We start from the raw sequence: 19,401 nt of genomic DNA, 5'->3' as shown, positions 1-19,401 counted from the left end.
TTCTGGGAAGGAAGAGTGACTGCAGAGTTATAGTCAAAGAGTCACACATGATAACAAGGAAGGTTTGGTTTTTGTTAAGTTAGAGAGAAATGTTCTTGACCTTAAAGCCAAAAGAGACGATGGGGGATAATGCAGATATGGCACAAATGAAGGTGTGTGGCACAAGGTGGGGGGGGGCAGCAGATGGGACAGGAATATGAGACCATTGGATTTAATCTGTCATCCTTACTGGGAGGAGTTTGGATTTTGTGGGAAATGTGTAATGAGGGTGACAATACGTTCTAAATCTCAAGGAAAGTCTTGATGGAACAAGACATTTTAATTTTTAAAATGATTTCTCATTTTCATTGTACGTACATCAGTGTTTCTCCTGCACGTCTGTCTGTGTAAGGGTGTTGGATCCCCTGGAGCTGGAGTTCTAGACCGTGAGTTTCCATGTGGATGATGGGAATTGAACCTGGGTTCTCTGGAGGAGCAATAGTGCTCTCAACAACTGAGCCATCTCTCCAGCCCGGAGACATTATTGTTTTATTATATATATATATATATATATATTTTTTTTTTTTTTTTTTTTTTTTTTTTTAAGAGAGGGATGACTAGTGGCCTCACAGGGCTAAAGGACTAGGGAGTTGGCGCTGGCAGGAGAAGAAAGATTACATGTTCACTCGCCTGAAGTTCTGATGAGGAGGATGGAGGGCCATTTTATGACCTCACCAGGAGTGGGAGAGGCAGGGTAATGAGACGGTAGACGCGCAAAGGCTGAGGAATGAGGATGGAGAAGTTGCCTTTACTCAGACACGGAGAAGGATAGATCCTTCCTTCTCATCTTAAGAGGTGTGGAGGAGGGTGTGAAAACGGTGCATTGGAGCAAAACTGGTCCCTTTACCATGAAGTGGAGGCTGGGGGAAGGGGGAGGTTGGGGGGGTGGAGTTGGTGGTGGGGATACAGAAACGGACTGGGAAGGTTTTGCTGCGGTGAAATGGAGGGTTCAGAATGAGCAGTGTTGTGGGGTGAGTCCATGGTGGGAAGAGCCAACGGTCAGGGAAGCAGTTGAGGGAGAATCAGTTCAGATGGCCGAAGGGGAAAGCCTTGTGCTCACACATCCAGAGTGACACCGCTGGCGGCGGTCCTCACAGCTTCCCACACTTCTTAGGGAGAAGGGCACTAGGTAGTGTTCAGGCTTAGAATCTGCCTGGTCTGTGCCTTCGTCCCCATTCAGGGCATTTCCGAAAGAGTCACGAGTCATCGGAGAGTCTCAGTGAAGCCTGGGCCGGAGGAAGTGAGCACTATTGGAAAATGGCCCAAACCCAGCGCTGCTTAACTTGAAGTCTTTCAAGAGCAACAATGTTTTCCAGGCTTTGAAGGCATTCAGCTCCCTGTAGAGACTCTAGGGACAAAGAAAGGAAGCTCCCGGTTCTCTCCCACAGAGCCGAAGCCAGAGAAAGCAGGACGTGGAACCTAGAACACAGCTTAGATACTGAGAAGAGAGAGGTCTCGGTCCCCTGGGATGGGAACTAAAGATCGCCGGTTCTGTGGATGTCAGTTCAGCCAGTGGCCAACTTGTAGGAAATGACCAATTCCGTCAACTTACCAACATTTTATTCTTAATTATGTGTAAAATTTACAACAATTTGCATGTTGGGGTTCATCTAAGCAAAATTTTTGAAGATTTCTACTCAGTATCAGTGTTGTTTGAAGTTTAGTTTAATTCAGTTCAACTTAATTTATTTCGTTTTTAATTTATTTGCAGCTGTTTTACTGAAGTCATTTTGCCACCGGCAGGCCAAGTTTCTGTGTATTATAAGTTTTTCCTTACTTTGAAATTATAACTTTTGGGAATGGGATTTTCTTGTGTATTTTACTCCACAATTGTGCAATGACTCAAGTGTACAGGATTTTATAAACAGCTGGGGCGAGCGTTCTTCCAAAACATTTTCAATATAATAATTTGTTTTTCTTTTCTTTATTACGCTGTGTGTGTGTAATATTTTTTTTTTGAGTCAAAGTCTGTCTTGTTATGCAGCATAAGTCGGAACTCAACCTTGTGACTCTTTGTACATAAAATCTATAAAATAAAGGGCTGGAGAGATGGTTCAGCAATTAGGAGAACTTGATGATCCACCAGAGGACCAGGGTTCAACTCCTAGCACCTATATGGTTTATAATTCCGGTTCCAGAGGTCTGACACCCTCTTCTGTGGGTACGGCACGCGAATGCTGTATAGACACACATCCAGGCAGCACATCCATTCACATGAACATGAATAAATCTTTAAAACAAAAACAAAGGAAAGAGTATGGCATCTGAGGAACAACACCTGAAGTTGTTGGCTGGCCTTCACACACAGGTTCACACCAAAGCACCTACACACACATGGCATGCGAACACACACACACACACACACACACAAACATTTTAATAACTGTGTAAACATAAACTGATCACTTACCTTACTCTATTTCTGTGGGTTAGTCTGTAAGCAGTTGCCAGGGAAAGGGATTAAAATTGGTGATTTAAGTTCTGGTATAGACTCATCAGTTCAACCATCCTAACATATCATAGTGGCTATCGATCCTGCTAGATCCATCTTTTATGTGGGTACTGGGAATTTGAACTCATGGCTTCACGCTTACTCCACAAGCATTTTACCATCAGAGTCATTTCCCCAGCACAGATTTTACTCTTTTTTCTGCTTAGCTGTCTACATTTTTTATTTGTTCCTTTAACACATAAACTCCAAGTCTGATAATTAAAAAAAAAAAAAAAAACTGTGTCAAATCTACACTTGGTTCTGTGTTATTTTATAAGACCATTATTTTTTTTAAATAAACAACTTTTATTATGTCTTGTAATATTTTGTTAAAACTGCCATGGTGTATGGGACTAATGGAACCATGGTCACCTTTAATGTGAGGCTTTTAATGCCCATTTTGTGGAGGACTCAGGCCCAGCTTACTGTTTCCTGTGGCTGTTGTGATGAGATGACACTTTTTTCCTTGTTTGTGTCTTCTCTGTTGTTGGGGGTTTTCTTAGAGACTCCTTCTTTAATAGGTTCCAAGGTTTGCAGTTCTCTTAATTCTAAACTCCTGCTATTAAACAGGGGCCCTGTTAATAGGAAGAGGGTGTATGAGGGCAAAGACATGCCTTGGAGTCTGACAGTGCTGTGCCAGTCTTTCAGTGAGCCCGTGTCCCTGGGCTGTGACCGACCCTGTCACATGTCAGTTCCATGCAGACCCTTCACATCTTAGACAGGAAAGGGGAAGAGAACTAAAAGTAGGTATTTCTTTTCCATCACATTGGGTGGGATTCAGCACAACCCAAGATCAGCCATGGGCAAAGCAGTTCCCCTGAGGGCAGGGCCTTTGTGAGAAGAGAGGTCTGGGTAGATTTTGGATTTATTGCTTTTCTTATCCCCCTACTGGAAGCAGGAGGGATTGATTTTGTTTTCCTAGTTCATGATAAGAGCTTGTGGAGATCCCAGCTCTTACCAAGTCAGTAATTGATTTGTTAAGATACATGCCTATTTAAATCCTTTGCTCATTTTAAAATTGGGTTGTCCGTTTCATCGTTGAGTTGTAAGGATTATTTATATTTTCTGTTGTGGAGTCAGACACCTTCAACTTAGGATCCTCCATCCCCAAGTGCTAGAACTACAGATGTATGTGCCCAATTCTGCACTGCTAGGGACTAAACCCAGGACCTCGTGCATGCCAGCATGTTACCAACTGAGCTAAAGCCCAAATCTAATAGTTCAAAAAATATTTTCTATACGACTTTCTCATCAGATGTGATTTGCAAGTAATTCCACTTCAGTGTATTACCTTTCATTTCTCGATGCTGTGTGTTAAAGCACAAAAATGTTTATTTGATGAAGTTCAACTTACCTAATTTTTCTTTTGTTGCTTGTGCTCTTAAGGCCATATCTAAGATACTGTTGTCTAATTCAAGATTAAGATTTATTTTTGTGACTCCCCTCCCCCCCCCTCGCCAAAAGGTTTAATGAGTTTGAAAAGGCAATTTGTAGCTGTTTATTTGTTCTGTTTATATTCTTTGAGTTTCATACCTGTATATAATTATCTTTAATCATTACCTTTGTTCGTTTTTTTCCCTTTTTAGCTTGCACTGGAATTCTTCTTTCCCAAAGTCCCCTTCCTATTTTTATGTCTTCTTTTCGGTGTGATCTGCTGAGTTCAATTAGAGCTGCCTACAAGAGCATGGGTGGGAAGCTATTTACCGGAGCATAGGCTACCAGTGGTTACAATAACACCTTCTCCACTTGCAACCATTAACTACCATTAGTCCCTCGGGGTGGGGAAGGACCTCATGGGTTCCTCCCCCATCCACATACAATGTTGATGGGCCAAAATCTTGTGCAGGTCAGGTACCCATAGTTGCAAAAGTCTATTTGCTCCCAATTCTCTGTTCTTCCCATTGCTTCTGCTCCTTCCTTGATGTTCCCTGAACCTTGCAAGGAGATAATATAGATGACACAGATGGCTCAGCGGTTAAGAGCATTGACTGTTCTTCCAGACGTTCTGAGTTCAAATTCCAGCAACCTCATGGTGGCTCACAGCATCTACAGTGAGATTTGATGCCCTCTTTCGGTGTTTCTGAAGACTGCTACAGTGTACTCATATACATATACGGATAAATCTTTTTTAAAAAAAAGTAACTTCAACTCCTACATTTAGATCAGTGAGATACTTGAGCTAATGTTTATATGTGATAAGGGTCTGTGATGGTTTGGATGACTATTTCCAAAAGACATACACGGGAAGGCTTTGTTCCTACGACAGTGTATGGGGAGGTGCTGTGATCATTGAAGTGTCAGGGCCTATTGAGAAGTCATTAATTCATTGGGATTATAGTCTCAAGGGGAATTGTTGAACCCTGCTGTGCCAGTTAGGTTTTTGTCAGCTTGACTTAAACAAGGGTCCTGTGAGAAGAGGGAACCTCAACTGAGAAAATGCCTCCATCAGATTGACTTATAGACAGATCTGTGGGGCTTTTTCTTAGTTATTGGTTAATGTGCGTGGGCCCAGCCCACTGTAGGCGGTGCCATCCCTGAGCAGGTAGTTCTAAATTGTATCAGAATGCAGGCAGAGCTAGTCCTGTAGAGAAGGCCAGGAAGCAGCACTCCTCCCTGGCTTCTGCTTCAGTTCCTGCTGCCAAGTTTCTGCCCCAACTTTCTTTCTTGAGGGAGTGTGAATTGGAATCTGAAACAAACCATTTATTCCTGAAGTTGCTTTTGGTCACAGTCCCTATTACAGCAATAGAAGGCAAATGAAGACATCGCTCCTCCCTTCTCTCTCTGTTCTTGTTGGAGAAATATTTTGCTCCAACCCATGCTTCCTACTATTGCCTTCCACACCATGAGTTGAGACAATCAGGGGGTAGCCTTTACCACGCCCATATTATGTAGTTTGAACTTTAAATCTACCAGACAGTGGGCTAAAGAAATAATTTCCTTTGTATAAAATTGTCTCAGGTCTTCAACTGCAGTAATGTGAAATCCACTAACAGAAAATCTAGCTTTATTCTTTTGCATGTGGATATCTAGGCCTCCCAGGGCCATTTGTTGACAAAGCCACTTCTAAAGTTTTTCTTGTATATTTGTCAAAAATTCATTGGTGGGCCAGGTGTGGTGACACGTGCCTTTATCTCAGTACTCCAGCCAGGTGGATCTGAGCCATTTCAAGGCCAGCCTAATTTACATGCCTAGTGAGCTACATTCCCCGTCTGCAGCCCTCCCCCAGTCAATGGTCACTGTAAGACTGTTTTTCTGTTCCATCAGTACGCACATTTCTTTATGCTAGCATTACACAGTCTTTATTGCTCCTTAAATTGGAAAGTATGAGTCTTCCAACTTCTTTCTTCTTTTCAAGGACTATTTTGTTTATTTCAAGGCCCTTGACTTTCCGTCTGAATTGCATGTTGTGTGCTCAAGCATGCGTCTGAGATTTTGATAGGAAGACTCTGAAAGCTGTAAGCCGGTTTGAGGGGATACTGACATCTTAATCATGCTAAGTCTGCTAATCCACAGCATGTGATGATTTTCCATTTATTTAGTCCTCTTAAAACTTCTCCCAAAAATGCTTTGTAGTTTTCCATGTGTAAGTTTTGTCCTCTCTTGTTAAATTTACTTATTAGCTTGTTCAAGAATGCTGTTGCAAACAGAATTGTTTCATTTCCTTTGTGGGTTCTTTCTGTATAGAAATAAAAGATTTTTATGTAAAGTTTAAACACCTGTACAATATTCTATAATCTTGAAATTTTTTTGTGTGTATGTACTTCTCAGGATTTTTAAAATATGCATGATCATGTCACATGTACCTTTTCATTAAAATATTTATTATTTTATATGTATGAGAGTCTTGCCTGTATGTACATACACATACCACATGCATGCCTGGCGCCCACAAAGGTCAGAAGAGGGTTTTGGTTCCTCTGGGACCAGCGTCACTGTGAGCTCTGAACAGGTGCTGGTCTTTGGCTGGTATAGCAAGTGCTATTAAGCACTGGGCTAAGTCTGCAGTCTTCTTCTTTATGTTCAATGTTTTTCACTTATTTTTCTTGCCTAACTGCCCTAATGGACCCTCTAGTCTAGTACAATATTAAATAGAAGTGCAATGGTGAATATTCTTGTTTTGTCCTAGATTTTAGTGGATAGTGTCCTGTCTTTTGACATTAAGTATGACATTAGGGGTAGCTATTATTCCAAACATACTTCTTTATAAATATTTTCATTAATTATTTGAGAATTACACACAGTACATCCTCCCTCTCCTTCCAGAGCCCCCTTTCCTTCCTTCCTCCCTCCCTCCCTCCCTCATTCCCTCCTTCCCTCCAGTATTTAGTGTTCATAGACTCCTGCATATGGGGCCTTACACCGATGATGGTTGACCTACCAGTGGCCATACCTTAAGAAGGCTGATTTTCCATCCTCCAGGAACTGTCCATAGCACCCCAGAGATGCGTGAGGTCCATGAACCTTTCCCTCGATGCTGGAACATCAACGGGCTAGATCTGAGCAGGCAGCACAGCTGCTGTGAGTTCATGAGTGCTGGGGTCCTGTTGTGTCCAGAAAACACTGTTTTGCTCTAGTCCCCTCTGACCCCTGGCTCCTAACAATCTTTCCACGTCCTCCTCCATGAAGGTCCCCGAGCCTAGGGCAGGGTGTGATATAGACAGCCATGACTCTTATTTATTTTGAGACATTATTTATCTGTGAGGTCTTGGCTGTCCTGGAATTCAACTATGTAGAGTAGGCTGGCCTCAAATTCACAGAGATCTGCCTGCCTCTGCCTCTTCTTGTCTGTATGGTATGGTCTCATTATTTATTCTTTTGATATGGTAAAAATATATTAATTGATTTTAAGATAGCAAATCCACGTTGCATGCCTAGCAAAAGTTCCATTTGATATAGTATATACTTTTTCTTTCTATAGCTGAAAATTTGCTAGCATTTTAGTGACTAGTTTTTGTTCATATTCCTAAGATTTTTTTCTTGTTATTTGAGATGCCTTTGTGAAGTTTTAGTGTCAGCAATATTTGCCTCATACAACAAGTTGGCTTACTTTAGCTATTTTTAATTCACAGATATATTTATAAAGTCAACTAAAGAGTATTTCTATTTATTTCAGCTGAGTGATGAAGCCTCAAGCATCTAAACTATGTGACACATACATAACTACAGCAGAGTTTGACAAATCCACATAATGTGTCTATTAATAAAGAGACTTTTGAAAAATTAAAACTAAATTAAGGTGAACTGAAACTATTTGAAAGGCTTAAAAAAAGACAACCTAGAAACTATTCTACTGTTCTACTCCAGTTTTAGCACATAGGACCTTGGTTTCAAAAGCAAATTTTAAAAAAATTCGATAATTTTACTAAATTTACCATCATTTAACAATGAATGTCCAAATTTCTAAGTTCAATTGCCAAAGACATTCATTAAAGCAGTGCTCTAAATCCTGGCAAATTTCAGCTCTAAGACTACAAAAATGAACTGGTAAATGCACCCAGAACTCATGTTGTGTTGATGGCACACACAGCCGATACTTTCATATTCTCTTCCAATCCCTATCATCCAGCATAGTCTTCTGAGCATCTTAACAGGGCTCTTCTTTCCTTCTGTATAGCATTATTTCAGCTCTATCCTTTTCTTCATATTTTCAGTGTGCAGAATCTCACTTAGCTAAATCCCATCTCTTTCCATCTCATGTGCACAGTTCTTTAAGTCATATATACCCTCTGAACTCCAGGAAATTGATCAGTGAGTGCTGCCCTAAGAACATGCCTAAAACAGAGTTTAATATGATAATCTCAAATATGTTTCTTCCACTCTACTAGTGTTTGTGAGTTGAAACTTCTAGTCAGCTGCCTAAGCAGAAACCGGGTGTCATGCTTGACTTAACTGGCTCGGTGAGGAGGACCTTGGAAAAAGTAGGGGGAGGGGAAATCATGACTAGAATATATTTTCAATAAAAAGTATATAAATAATCCAATCAACAAAAACAAAAACAAACAAACAAAAAACCAAAAACAACAAAGCATTTTCTCCACTTCATGCCACCCCACACAATGTCCACCTTTTCTTTAGTTGTCGGGTCCTTCATCTTCTCCATTTCCCTCCTGCCTTTGACCCAGCCTGGTTCCAACTACTTCTTTCAGAATCCTCAATTAGTATATTTGATACTTTTGCTTCTTGTCTTGCCCCTTTAACCCATCTTCCAGTCTGATGCAAGAAAAATCTTTCTGAAATCTAAGTCTGATCCTTTTTCCTCTCCATTTAAAAAAATCCTTTAGTGGCTTCCTCTAGTTTTCAGGATACGATCCAAGCACTTTATCATGTCCTACAGGATCCTTTGTAACCAGATCTTGCCTGGCTTTCCTGCACTTTTTCCTGAAGTATGAAATCCCAGCTGTACCAAATTACTTATTTGGAATTTCCAAACCACTCTATACTGTTTCATAATGCAGTGCCTTTATACCTGCAGATCTTGTTGCTTGAAATTTTGATTTCTCTTTCCCCACTCCGGTTTGTTGTTGCTTTGTAAGTTTTACAGTATACCCTTAGCTGGCCTGGAACTGGCCTGCCCCTGCCTCCCTGAGTGGTGGGATTAAAGGTGTGTGCTACCATGTTAACTTCTCTATTAAAAAAAAAAAAAGATTTATTTATTTAGTGTTAGGCACTGTGAAAAATCTTTAAGGTTCTTTTCTTGTGTCTTAATTTCTCAGTCTCCTCCATAGGTTCTGTATCCTGTCTGTCCTCCCAGTGTCTGACCTCAGCCTCTTTTCCTTCTGGATGTGTGCTCTGAGTCACTCCATCCATTTCCTTAGCTTTAATTGCTGACAACTCCCAAATCTGTTCTCCCAGCAAAGACCTCATTCTCAAGCTCCAGATGGTCCCAGGCATCTCAAACTCAGCACGAACAAAATTGAACTCTCTTTCCTTTCTTTTATTCTTTATGGGCTAGAAGGAGAAGAAAATTGTAGAAATGTTTTTGAAATCATTGTAAGGGAAAATTGTTAGAAATTAAGCCAGGACAATGTTATTAAGCTTTCAGTACTACCATGAGGAATTAGCTCTGTATTTTTATCTTGAAATGAGAAAGAAGGGTAAAACTCTTTTAATGCTGGTTCTCATACTGGGTGAATAGTGGATTACCAAGATGTATGTGGAGCTATAGAATAAACAAAACTTGCCTTCTCAAAACATCAGTTTTGATAGAGGGTTTGTGTGTTTGTATAATATACAATACATAGCTTGTAAGAACTAAAATACTATTTTTATATTAAACAGACACATTATGGAGAAGAATGCAAAATCTCAGGGAAGTTTAAACTCCTTTCATTAAAATGTAAGCACAGACCACTTCTAAGATGAAAACATCTCAGACTTAACTACTGAGTTTATGCTGAGAGTCAAAGGACATCTGCATTATACCCATGCATTTAAGAGCACACAGAAGGGAGCCTTCAGGGTACAGACATTATCCAGGGTGAACAATGGGAAATCAGCTTTGCAGGAAGTTCCTTTTTCAGATGAAGTAGGAGGAAACAGGGGAAGGGAGGAGTTCATAAGCAAAAATTGTTATATCCAGGCTGAAGAAGTCTGTAAAACACATTGATTCATTCAATAGACAGTTGATGCCAATTTTGTCTCATGTTCTTTACTGGCTAGTGGGAGAAATGAATTAGATGTTTTTTTTTTTTTTCCAAGGAACTCACTATTTAGTGAAGGGTTCTAAACAACAGAATTATTCAGTCACTGTAGTAAAAGATGTACAGTGTGAAACTGGACCACTGGAAAAGAAAGTAAAGGAAATGATTCCATTAGCAGAACTATCAGGGCTGGAGATATAGTTCAGTTCTAGAGTATTTGCCTAGTATGTGTAGAGCCTGGGTCCAATCCCTAGCCTAAAAGACACAGGAATAACTGTTATTAAGGATGAAAAAGATTGTACCCACTGGGCAGTTGGTGGCACATGCTTTTAATTCTAGTATGTAGGAGCAGAGGCAGGTTGATCTCTGAGTTTGAGGCCAGACTGGTTAACAGAGCAAGCTTCAGAACAGGACAGCCAAGGCTACAAAGAACTCAAAAAAAAAAAAAAAAAAAAAAAAAAAAAAAATCTGTACCCAAAATTATGAGCACTGATAAGAGACACTGAAAATAACACAGGTATGTGGAACACTGCCTTGTGTTCATGACTGGAAGAATGAAAAGTATTAAAATGTTCACAGAACCCAAAGTAATCTATAGAGTTCATGCAATCCCGATCAAAACACCAATGATCTTTTTTTAAAAACCAGAAATAAAAGACAAAGACACAGCTTGTAACCACAAAAGATTCCACATAGCCCAAATAATTTCATAAAGAAAAAAGCTAGAGGCATCATTTTCCCTGATTGCAGGCCATATTACAAAGCTACAGTAACCAAACATCATCATCAGTCTGACAACTAGAGTTTGATCCTACAAACCCTCATAAAGATGGAAGGAATGGAATCTACAAAGTTGTCCTCTGACCGCCATAGTTATGTCATGGCATGTGAATACACACCTCTCTCACACACAATTAAGTTAAAAGAACAAAACAAACCAGTGGCCATATGGTAGTCCCCTTACCTCCATACCTCAGTGTCCTCCTTTCAGCTAGTACTTCTAAATGGGGTAGGGGAGAGCAGTGTAAAATCATGTGGAAACTTCTGGGACGCCTCTACTTTCACTGAAGAAACCACTACATGTCAGCAAAGTGTGTAACACTTTTATTTGTTTTTTTTTTAAGTAGTAAGGATAGATTTTATTCAGTGACAATTATCACAATAGAGAAAAGTCTAGTGTGAATGGAGCTTCATTTTTCACAGAGTTAACACTATTTTAAATGAAAAGAACAAATGTGGAAGGTGTCTTAGTCAGGGTTTCTATTCCTGCACAAAACATTCCTGAACAAGAAGCAAGTTGGGGAGGAAAGGGTTTGTTCAGCTTACACTTCCATATCGCTGTTCATCACCAAAGAAAGTCAGGACTGGAACTCAAGCAGGTCAGGAAGCAGGAGCTGGTGCAGAGGCCATGAAGGGATGTCACTTAACTGGCTTGCTTCCCATGGCTTCCTCAGCTTGCTTTCTTATAGAACCAAGGTCTACCAGCCCAGGGATGGCACCACCCACAATGGGCTGGACCCTCCCCCCTTGATGACTAGTTGAGAAAATGCCTTACAGCTGGATCTCATGGAGGCATTTCCTCAACTGAGGCTCCTTTCTCTGTGATAACTCCAGCTTGTCTCAAGTTGACAAAAAAAACCAGCCAGTACAGAAGGGTTAGTGTGGGGCTTCATAGAACCAGGAAAGTAAAATATAGCAAGTGGTTGTTAGTGCATATAAACATGATGAGGCCAGCAGAGAGGGTCATCTGGAACTTCACAAGTTAAAATTCAACCTTCAACAAAGCTTGAGAGACATAGACCATCTCTTGTATAGTTTTGAACACAACCTGAATTATGTTGAGTAGGTACTTTAAGGTAGGGTAGGGCCATAAACAGGTTGTGGTCTTGTGCTGTTAACAACTATGGTAGTGCTTATGTCTTATAGGACATGCTAGGTTGAAGGCTAGCCAAGAAGATAGCTCTGAAGACCTAGAATTTGCCAGGGACAGAACTACTGTCACAAACTAAAGTATTTATGAGATGCATCAAGCTCTGTGATCACAGATAATAGGACACATTTTAGCCAAAACTTCATTCTCACAGATGGATGCAGATGTAAGAAGCTAAGTAACCTTGTTGTGGGCACAGAACATAGATTGCTTTGAGACTGTTCATGTTGACTAAGATGATAGTTAGGGAGTCACCAGGATTCCTAACAAACTTCCCTGGGAGAGTATTAAAAGCGTTCAACTTCAGAACCCACCCTAGAAAGAGCTGTCTCAGACTAATGCCAACCTTTTATTGAATTCTGATGAAGTCCTTCCAAAGGTTTTTTTCAAGGGTTAGTGATCTCGAAGTAGGAAATGCTACTGACGAAGGCTTCCCCTTTACCTGCTACAGGCCAGGTTAGCTTTAGAGCAACCAAGCCAGGAGTACATTTGGTTTTGCCTCCTGCTCCACATAATCCACACTAACTCCTGCTAGTTTAAAACTGTATTTCACAGTACTGCCTAGAGATTTTGGGGTGTATTTTTTAATTAAAAATAATTCGAATTAAAACAAAAGTAAAAAACAAAGCAACAAGACCAGTCAGACTTAGAAACCGAGCTGTGGCTGTCAGTGCCTCAGGGCTCAAGGAAATGGGTGACCTTGGCCTTAAAGACTTGAGGAAGTAGCACTTTCAGGGTAGTGTCCCCCCCCCCCCCCCCCCGTGCTGGCTTAAACTCAGGACTTGATGAAGGCTGAGCACATATTACCATGGAGCGCCCAGTCCAGGGTTTAAACTTTTTTGACTTGTAGAATGTACAAATCTCAGATCTAATATACAGTATGGGTGGTGATCCATGTGGTTAAAAGAACAAATGAAGAGTTTGGGCCACTGTAATACCTTGAGCTTTACTTGAGGAATCCAGTGACTATATTATAAAAGATGCATCATTTCTGTTTATGCCAGTGTAGAGATATATAGGTATTTTTGGTCTGTGGATGTTAGAAATATTCCAGGATGTTAGAATATGAAATGTGTGGGGAATTAACTAGACATGTTTATATTTTCAACAATCACTTTTGTATTTAAGTAGCAAATGGCAATTAAGCATTAATGTAGAGTTTTTTGTTTTGTATACAGAAGTGTAGTTTAGCATTTCCACACAAAGCAAAGCTGTTTTATAAACTCCAGCCAGAGATGAATATGGCAGGGTTGAGATGTGGCCAGACCAGGCTGTCAATGTAATATCTGGATTTTACCCAGCAAAGGCAATGTGTAGGTGTTGAAAGGCTGACCAAACCTAGGAAAAGCATGCTGTAATTCATTATTAGGTTGTAAAACCAATTCAGTGAATTAGGATCAACACTGTGTGTGTGTGTTTGTTTCTGTGGGTGAGTGCACGTGAATGTGGAGGTTGGAGGTCAACCTCAGGACTTTGAGACAGGATTTCTTCCGGAACCTAGAATTTATCAGTTTGGCTAAGTTGGCTGGCCAGTGAGCTTCTATGATCTGCATGTTTCTACCTTGAATGCCCAGCACTGGGATTACAGAATATATCACCACACCTGGCTTTTGTTTAAATTAATATCACCAGCGTGCCATAGCATGTGTGGTCAGTTGTGGGGGTCGTTTTTTCTAAAACTAAATTGAGGTTATAAGGCTTGGCAGTAAGCATCTTTACCGAATGAATCATCTCCCTGGCCCCACACCTGGCTTTTTGTATGGCTTGAGATGTGAATTCAGGACCTCATGCTCTAGAGGCAGGAACTTGACTGAGTCACCCTTCCTCCCCCCAGCTCTGGAAGCAGCATTGTTAAAGGTAGTGCAAATGTAAAGGAAAAGGTGGTTAGGATATGCAATTACTTATATACATATTGATCATTGTGTTCTGATGCAAAATGCTTTATCTGGGTCCTAGTAAAATTTTTTTTGAGGAGGGGAGAGGAACGCTAGTTTTAGTGGTAGAAAATTTTGATGTTTTAGACTGCTTTGGTAGTAAGAAACGCCAGTCTCAAAGGGCAATAATCTCTGACACACACACACATATACACTTCCTTATAACTAGGATTGCAGTTTGGAAGCACTTTAACTGGTCTCTAGCCTGCCATTCTCAGCGTAATGCCCTAGACCATAGGGGACTATAAAGCAATGTTGTGTTTCAGTATACTACAGAAACAGTAGGCATATCTCCTTTGACAAAGTAATGCATTTAGGAATGGGGATGGTTAGAAGAGCATAAAAGTTTGTGTACAGATTATGTAGGTGAAAGTGAGGCCTCTGGATGACAGGGACTGTGTGAACAAAACATTAAGGGAACTATGTCAGAAAAACCATCCAAACAAGGTGTTCTATGCTTCTACAGCATGAACTTATGAGGCACCATGTAGGTAGAGCATCAAGCAGATGCCTGGTCAGTAGGCAGTGTCAGATATCTGGATTTTGTCCCATAGAAAACTGGAAATCTATCAGGCAATTAAGATGGTCACATTTCTATCACTACAGCCTTGTGCCTGGGGTGTCCCACTAGGGAAAATTGCATATTTGCTAATGGAGATAAAGTAGGACATGATTCCACTTAAGATACAGAAAAACATACTGGGTTAAAAGATGACAGGTAGGTATTAGGCTCATAGTGCTAAGGTTCTAAGTAAGTGTGCTAAGTTTTTTGGGTAGGTGAGAGGCATTAGTTTGTCAACCTTATTGTAAATGAAACTCCACTCCCCAAAAAACCAAAAGCACAAAAGGGAGGCAGGGGCAGGTAGACCTTTAAGTTCAAGGCCAGCTTGGTCTAGAGTGAGTTTCATTTCAGCCAAGGCTACACAGAGAGGATCCATGTCTCAAATAACCAAATCTGGAACCCCATGTGGAGAACCATTCTTTCAAAGTGTTGAGGGGGCTCTTTGGCTTGGTATTCAGGCAATGTCTACTCAAAGGCAGTTATTCACAAACAGGTAGATTTCAGATGTCCTAGGATTTGTCAACTTTTTGGGGTCAGATTATTAAAGATGTAGTACTCTGTACAACTACCAGCTCCCTGATCACAGATGTTTCACCTTTAGTCAGGGCAAGATTGACTACAGACATTCTCGAAGAATGCCATCTCTACTGTGTAAGGTGATGCTGGAGGTTAGAAGATGCTTAACACATGTAGAAGGGCAGAGATACTGCTCAGCAGAATAAAGGCACTTGCCACCTAGTCTGATGACCCGACTTTGATACCTAGGAACCACAGGTTAGAAGAGTAACTTGGGAAAGCTGTCCTCTGGTCTCTATCAGCACTGTTTCATATGCACCCTGCCTCCCCAATAAGAAATTAAAGCATTTAGGGATGTTCAAAGAAAAATCTTTTGGAGCCCTTTCACATTTTACCTGTTGCAGTCTTCCAAGATGTAGTTTTAAGGGGTTTTCCCTAGAACAAGTCATGACTCAGGCATCTAACTGGTAATTGCTCAAAAGGTAGGAAAATGAATAAAAACTTACAAAGAAATAAGTTTATGCAGTAGAGGGACAGCTTTGCTAGGACCAGGTAATTTAGTGTAGGCAGCTGTGCAGCAAGCAGTCTCATAAAAAAGTCGTGTCACTGAAGCTAATGTCTTTCTGCTTCCATAGTAACCTTCTTCCTCCTTCAGGCCCTGCATCAATTGTTCAGGAGTGACAACTCCTTCCCATGACTCCCTGGTAAAGCCTCTGACCAAAGCACAGGAGCCAGGATGGGTTATATCTATAATACTGGATATAAACAAGCTCCTTCTCACATACCCCAGTCATTCTGAAACCGGATTTCCTCTTTCTGGGTTCCCACAGAGGTCCACTTTTGACAACAAAAGCTTCCAGGAAATTCCCAGCAGGCCTAACTTTCTAAAGCATCACTCTCTATCAACCTCTCTCTTCACACCCTCCACTAGGAGGAAGGAACTTATCCGGAAAGCCAACATCCTGGCAGATGCCTACAGCCCTATCTCTGATCAGGGTGGTGATATATCTGTTTTGAGTCTACATTCAAAACCCATTCAGACACTGAGTGAAACATAAATGCAACATGTGACCTTGCCTAGAAACAATTCTCATTTTTAGGGGTACCATGTTATTTGAAGATTCCTGTACAGAGGTGCACACAGCTAGTTATCAGGAAGCAATCTTTTGGGACTGAACACTTGCTCTAATAGTGGCCTGTCAAAAACTTGTCAAGGGGTTAGAAGCTCAGGTGGCTGCACACTCCCTTGTGGATCAATAATTAGTTAATAGTTATTAAAGGAGGGAAATTTTCTTCAGCGGTACAGCCACTGGTAAGACACACATGCTCCTGTAAGCAGGACTAATGAAACTCACCAGGACACAATCACAAAGACATGAAGAAGGACTAGTTGAAATAGACAGGACAATTGTGTGTGTGTGGTGGTGAACATGATCAAAAGACATTGGTAAACAAGCATATATAAAAATGCCAAGATGAAACCCACTCTCATAGGATTAACTAACAGATTGTCATGTGTAACTTATAAAAAACAAACAAAAAAGAAATCCCTATGGTGGGTCTCTAGGCTGGACATCAACCACAGTCACCATAGGAAGATAGTTTGGAATCAAGTGGTCCAGGGTCCATCTAAATTAGTGTTAAGATAAGCAATCTGAACCAGGAGGTGGTGTCCCATGACTTTAATCCCAGCACTCACGAGGCAAAGGCAGGTGGATCTCTGAGTTCCAGGACAGCCAAAGAAACTGTCTCAGAAAAACAAAAACAAAACATAAGCAAACTGGCACACCTTGTGGTGCTGAACACCTTCAAGCCCAGCACTTGGGAAGCAGGGACAGGAGGACAACTGCATGGCAGATGCACTCCAGATCACACAGCAAGACCCCCCTCTCACAAAAAGCAAAACAAAACTAGACCTAAGATTCCAAAACATAAGCTGTGAATTTACTGTCTTAGGAGGCCGAGCATCTATCTGGATGCCTCTTACTTTCCAGAAACCCTAGGGAAGAAAAAGAAAATCAGTATCTTAATTTCATAAAAGGAATTTTATCTACTGCGCAAAGAGGATCATTTGAGTCAGCAGGGAGGCCTGGGCCTCTTTATGATGGGGCTTTACAATGCTACTTCCATTTCTCACACTCTGCAAGAGCTCCAAGACCCAAGAACACGGGGCACCACACCTATGTCCTTTCCTGCTCCAGTGAAGTCTTTGGTGTTTGAACCGTTTGGGAGCTGTGGTGGCTTGCTTCCTGGTCATGGTGCAGGTCCTGCTGCAGTCCCAGGAGCAGCTGGTTTAGGAGGGTAAGGTTGCTGTCTCTGTGAGGCAGAGGCAGGGGAGGGAGGCAGTTCCCTTTATATTCTATCACTGCCATCTTGGCCCGATCTTGCTCTTTTCGATTCGGGATCTGTAGCATTCTTGTGTAGTTCCCATTCTGACCTTGGAACCGAGGCGCTAGCACTTTAAACAGCTTTGGGATCAAGTCCTTCTCCTGGATGGGGAGAGTTAATCAGAAGAAAATCGTCACAACTTAACTGTTGATTATTCCCAGAGTTAGGGTTCAAACCATCTTCACAGGCTTTCCCCACTACCCAATTAGGTACCAAGTTACACAGAACCACGTATAGGAAGTTACACAGACGTGCATCTTTCCCAGTTCAAATAAGAGAAGCCCGCATCTAAGGTAGTTAGTAACTCTGGTACTTAAGCCCTGGCTTAAATCTGCCAGGTCCCCGGCTCTCTAAGGACTCCTTCCCCACTAGCAGGTAGGAAGCACTCACAGTGAGCCAGAAGTCAGCCATACGCATGGCTCGTTCGTTGGTGTCTCCCAGCTTTCCATAGTCGATGAGCTGTGAGGACAAAACACACAGATGCGACCCGAGTAAGAACCGAGGCACCCACCTTACTCTTTTAATGTCTCACCTTCATCCAATCATTCCACCAGCTAATCCAGGGCTCTCCTTCTTCCGCAGCCTCAACCAGCCTTCCATTCAAAGCGCGGGAGTGACGTGCTCAGCCTGAGTGCCGTGCGGGATTCCCTACCTACTCCCTACACGGGCCCGGCCGTGAATGGCTTGGCTCTCACCTTCTCCGCGTAGCCCCTCATCTCGTCCACGCGTGCCCATGGTGCCTCGATGCGTTCGTGGCGCACTAGGCCCGTGAGCAAGTTCCGTAGCAGGTGGATGCGGGACTCGGGACCGAGGCCCAGGCGGCGGTAGACGCGGCCGTGGGAGACAGCGACAGCCAGCGACACCCTCATGCTCCCACCTTAGCCCCACCTCTCCGGGCCCGGAAAGGGAAGCTCGGCCTTGGGGAGGGTGAGGGTGCGGGGCAGAGACGCATGCGCAGTAGGTCGGCGCGTGGCAGTCGTGTTTGCGCGTGCGCATCAGAGCCTGCCTAGCTGGCAGTCCGAGGGAGGGCGGCCCGATGTGTTGACGTTTCCGGAGCGGCGAGCTGGGCCGGCCTCTCGCACTGTGGGTGCTACGGGTGGCGAGCTGGGGACCTCGGCGCCCCCTGCCGGGTTTCTCTAGCACTGCGTCAGCAGGCTGGGGGCGTTCTTGGCGGAGGCGCCTTCCGGGCGGAGCATGCCGGGAAAGTGAGTATCTGAGGAGAACTGCCTCTGAGGGGTGGAGCCATGGTGGAATGTGGACCTCTTGACTGAGGAGTTGCAGTCCTGGCTGGCTACCTGAGGATGCTAGTTTAAACCTAGTTTTCATTAGTGCTAGTGAGATGAATTATGTCCAGGAAAGCTGCAGGTATTACATCCTTTTATTGACATAAATAAAAACTTACTTTTTAAAAAATAAGTTAAAAAAAGGGTAGCACTAAAAGCTAAAGAAATGGACAAATACTTCACATTATAATTTTTTTATTCTTCTATCATACAATACACCCTGACCGCAACTTCTCCCAATCCCCACTCACCTTCTTCTACTCCTACTAGAAAAGAGTAAGCCTCCCAGGGACATTAACCAAACAAAACACAAGAAGATACTATATAAGATCAGGCACAAACCGTCATTTCACATCAGTTGTGATCAAGGAAACTCATTAGGAGGAAAAGGATCCCAAGATCAGGCAAAAGAGTCAGAGACACCCCATCTCCCACTGTCAGGAGTCCCCCCCAAAACACCAAACCAACAAACTATAACATATTTGCAGAGAACCTAGTGTAGAACTTTGAAGGGTCCATAATTGCCCCTGTAGTCTCTTTGAGCCCCCATGAGCCCTGCTTAGTTGATTCAACAGGCTGTGCTCTCTGGTGTTCGACCCCTCTGGCTCCCACAATTCT

The 19,401-nt window shown here is 42.2% G+C and overlaps 1 protein-coding gene across 1 annotated transcript; it reads right to left on the bottom strand.

The window, feature by feature from the left end:
- Positions 1-16,717: 16,717 nt before the first annotated feature.
- MRPL17 (mitochondrial ribosomal protein L17) lies at positions 16,718-18,386 on the bottom strand. The gene is made up of 3 exons (XM_080911748.1): positions 18,196-18,386; positions 17,891-17,959; positions 16,718-17,601 (listed from the first exon to the last, which is right to left on the bottom strand). The coding sequence occupies exons 1-3, from the start codon at positions 18,367-18,369 to the stop codon at positions 17,293-17,295; spliced, it is 552 nt and encodes a 183-aa protein (XP_080767874.1). The 5' UTR covers positions 18,370-18,386; the 3' UTR covers positions 16,718-17,292.
- Between the last annotated feature and the right edge of the window lie 1,015 nt (positions 18,387-19,401).

The sequence above is a fragment of the Micromys minutus genome (genome assembly GCF_963924665.1).
Source record: "Micromys minutus genome assembly, chromosome: 2".
Classification (NCBI taxonomy): Eukaryota; Metazoa; Chordata; class Mammalia; order Rodentia; family Muridae; genus Micromys; species Micromys minutus.
This window is presented reverse-complemented; position numbering and strand designations above follow the sequence as displayed.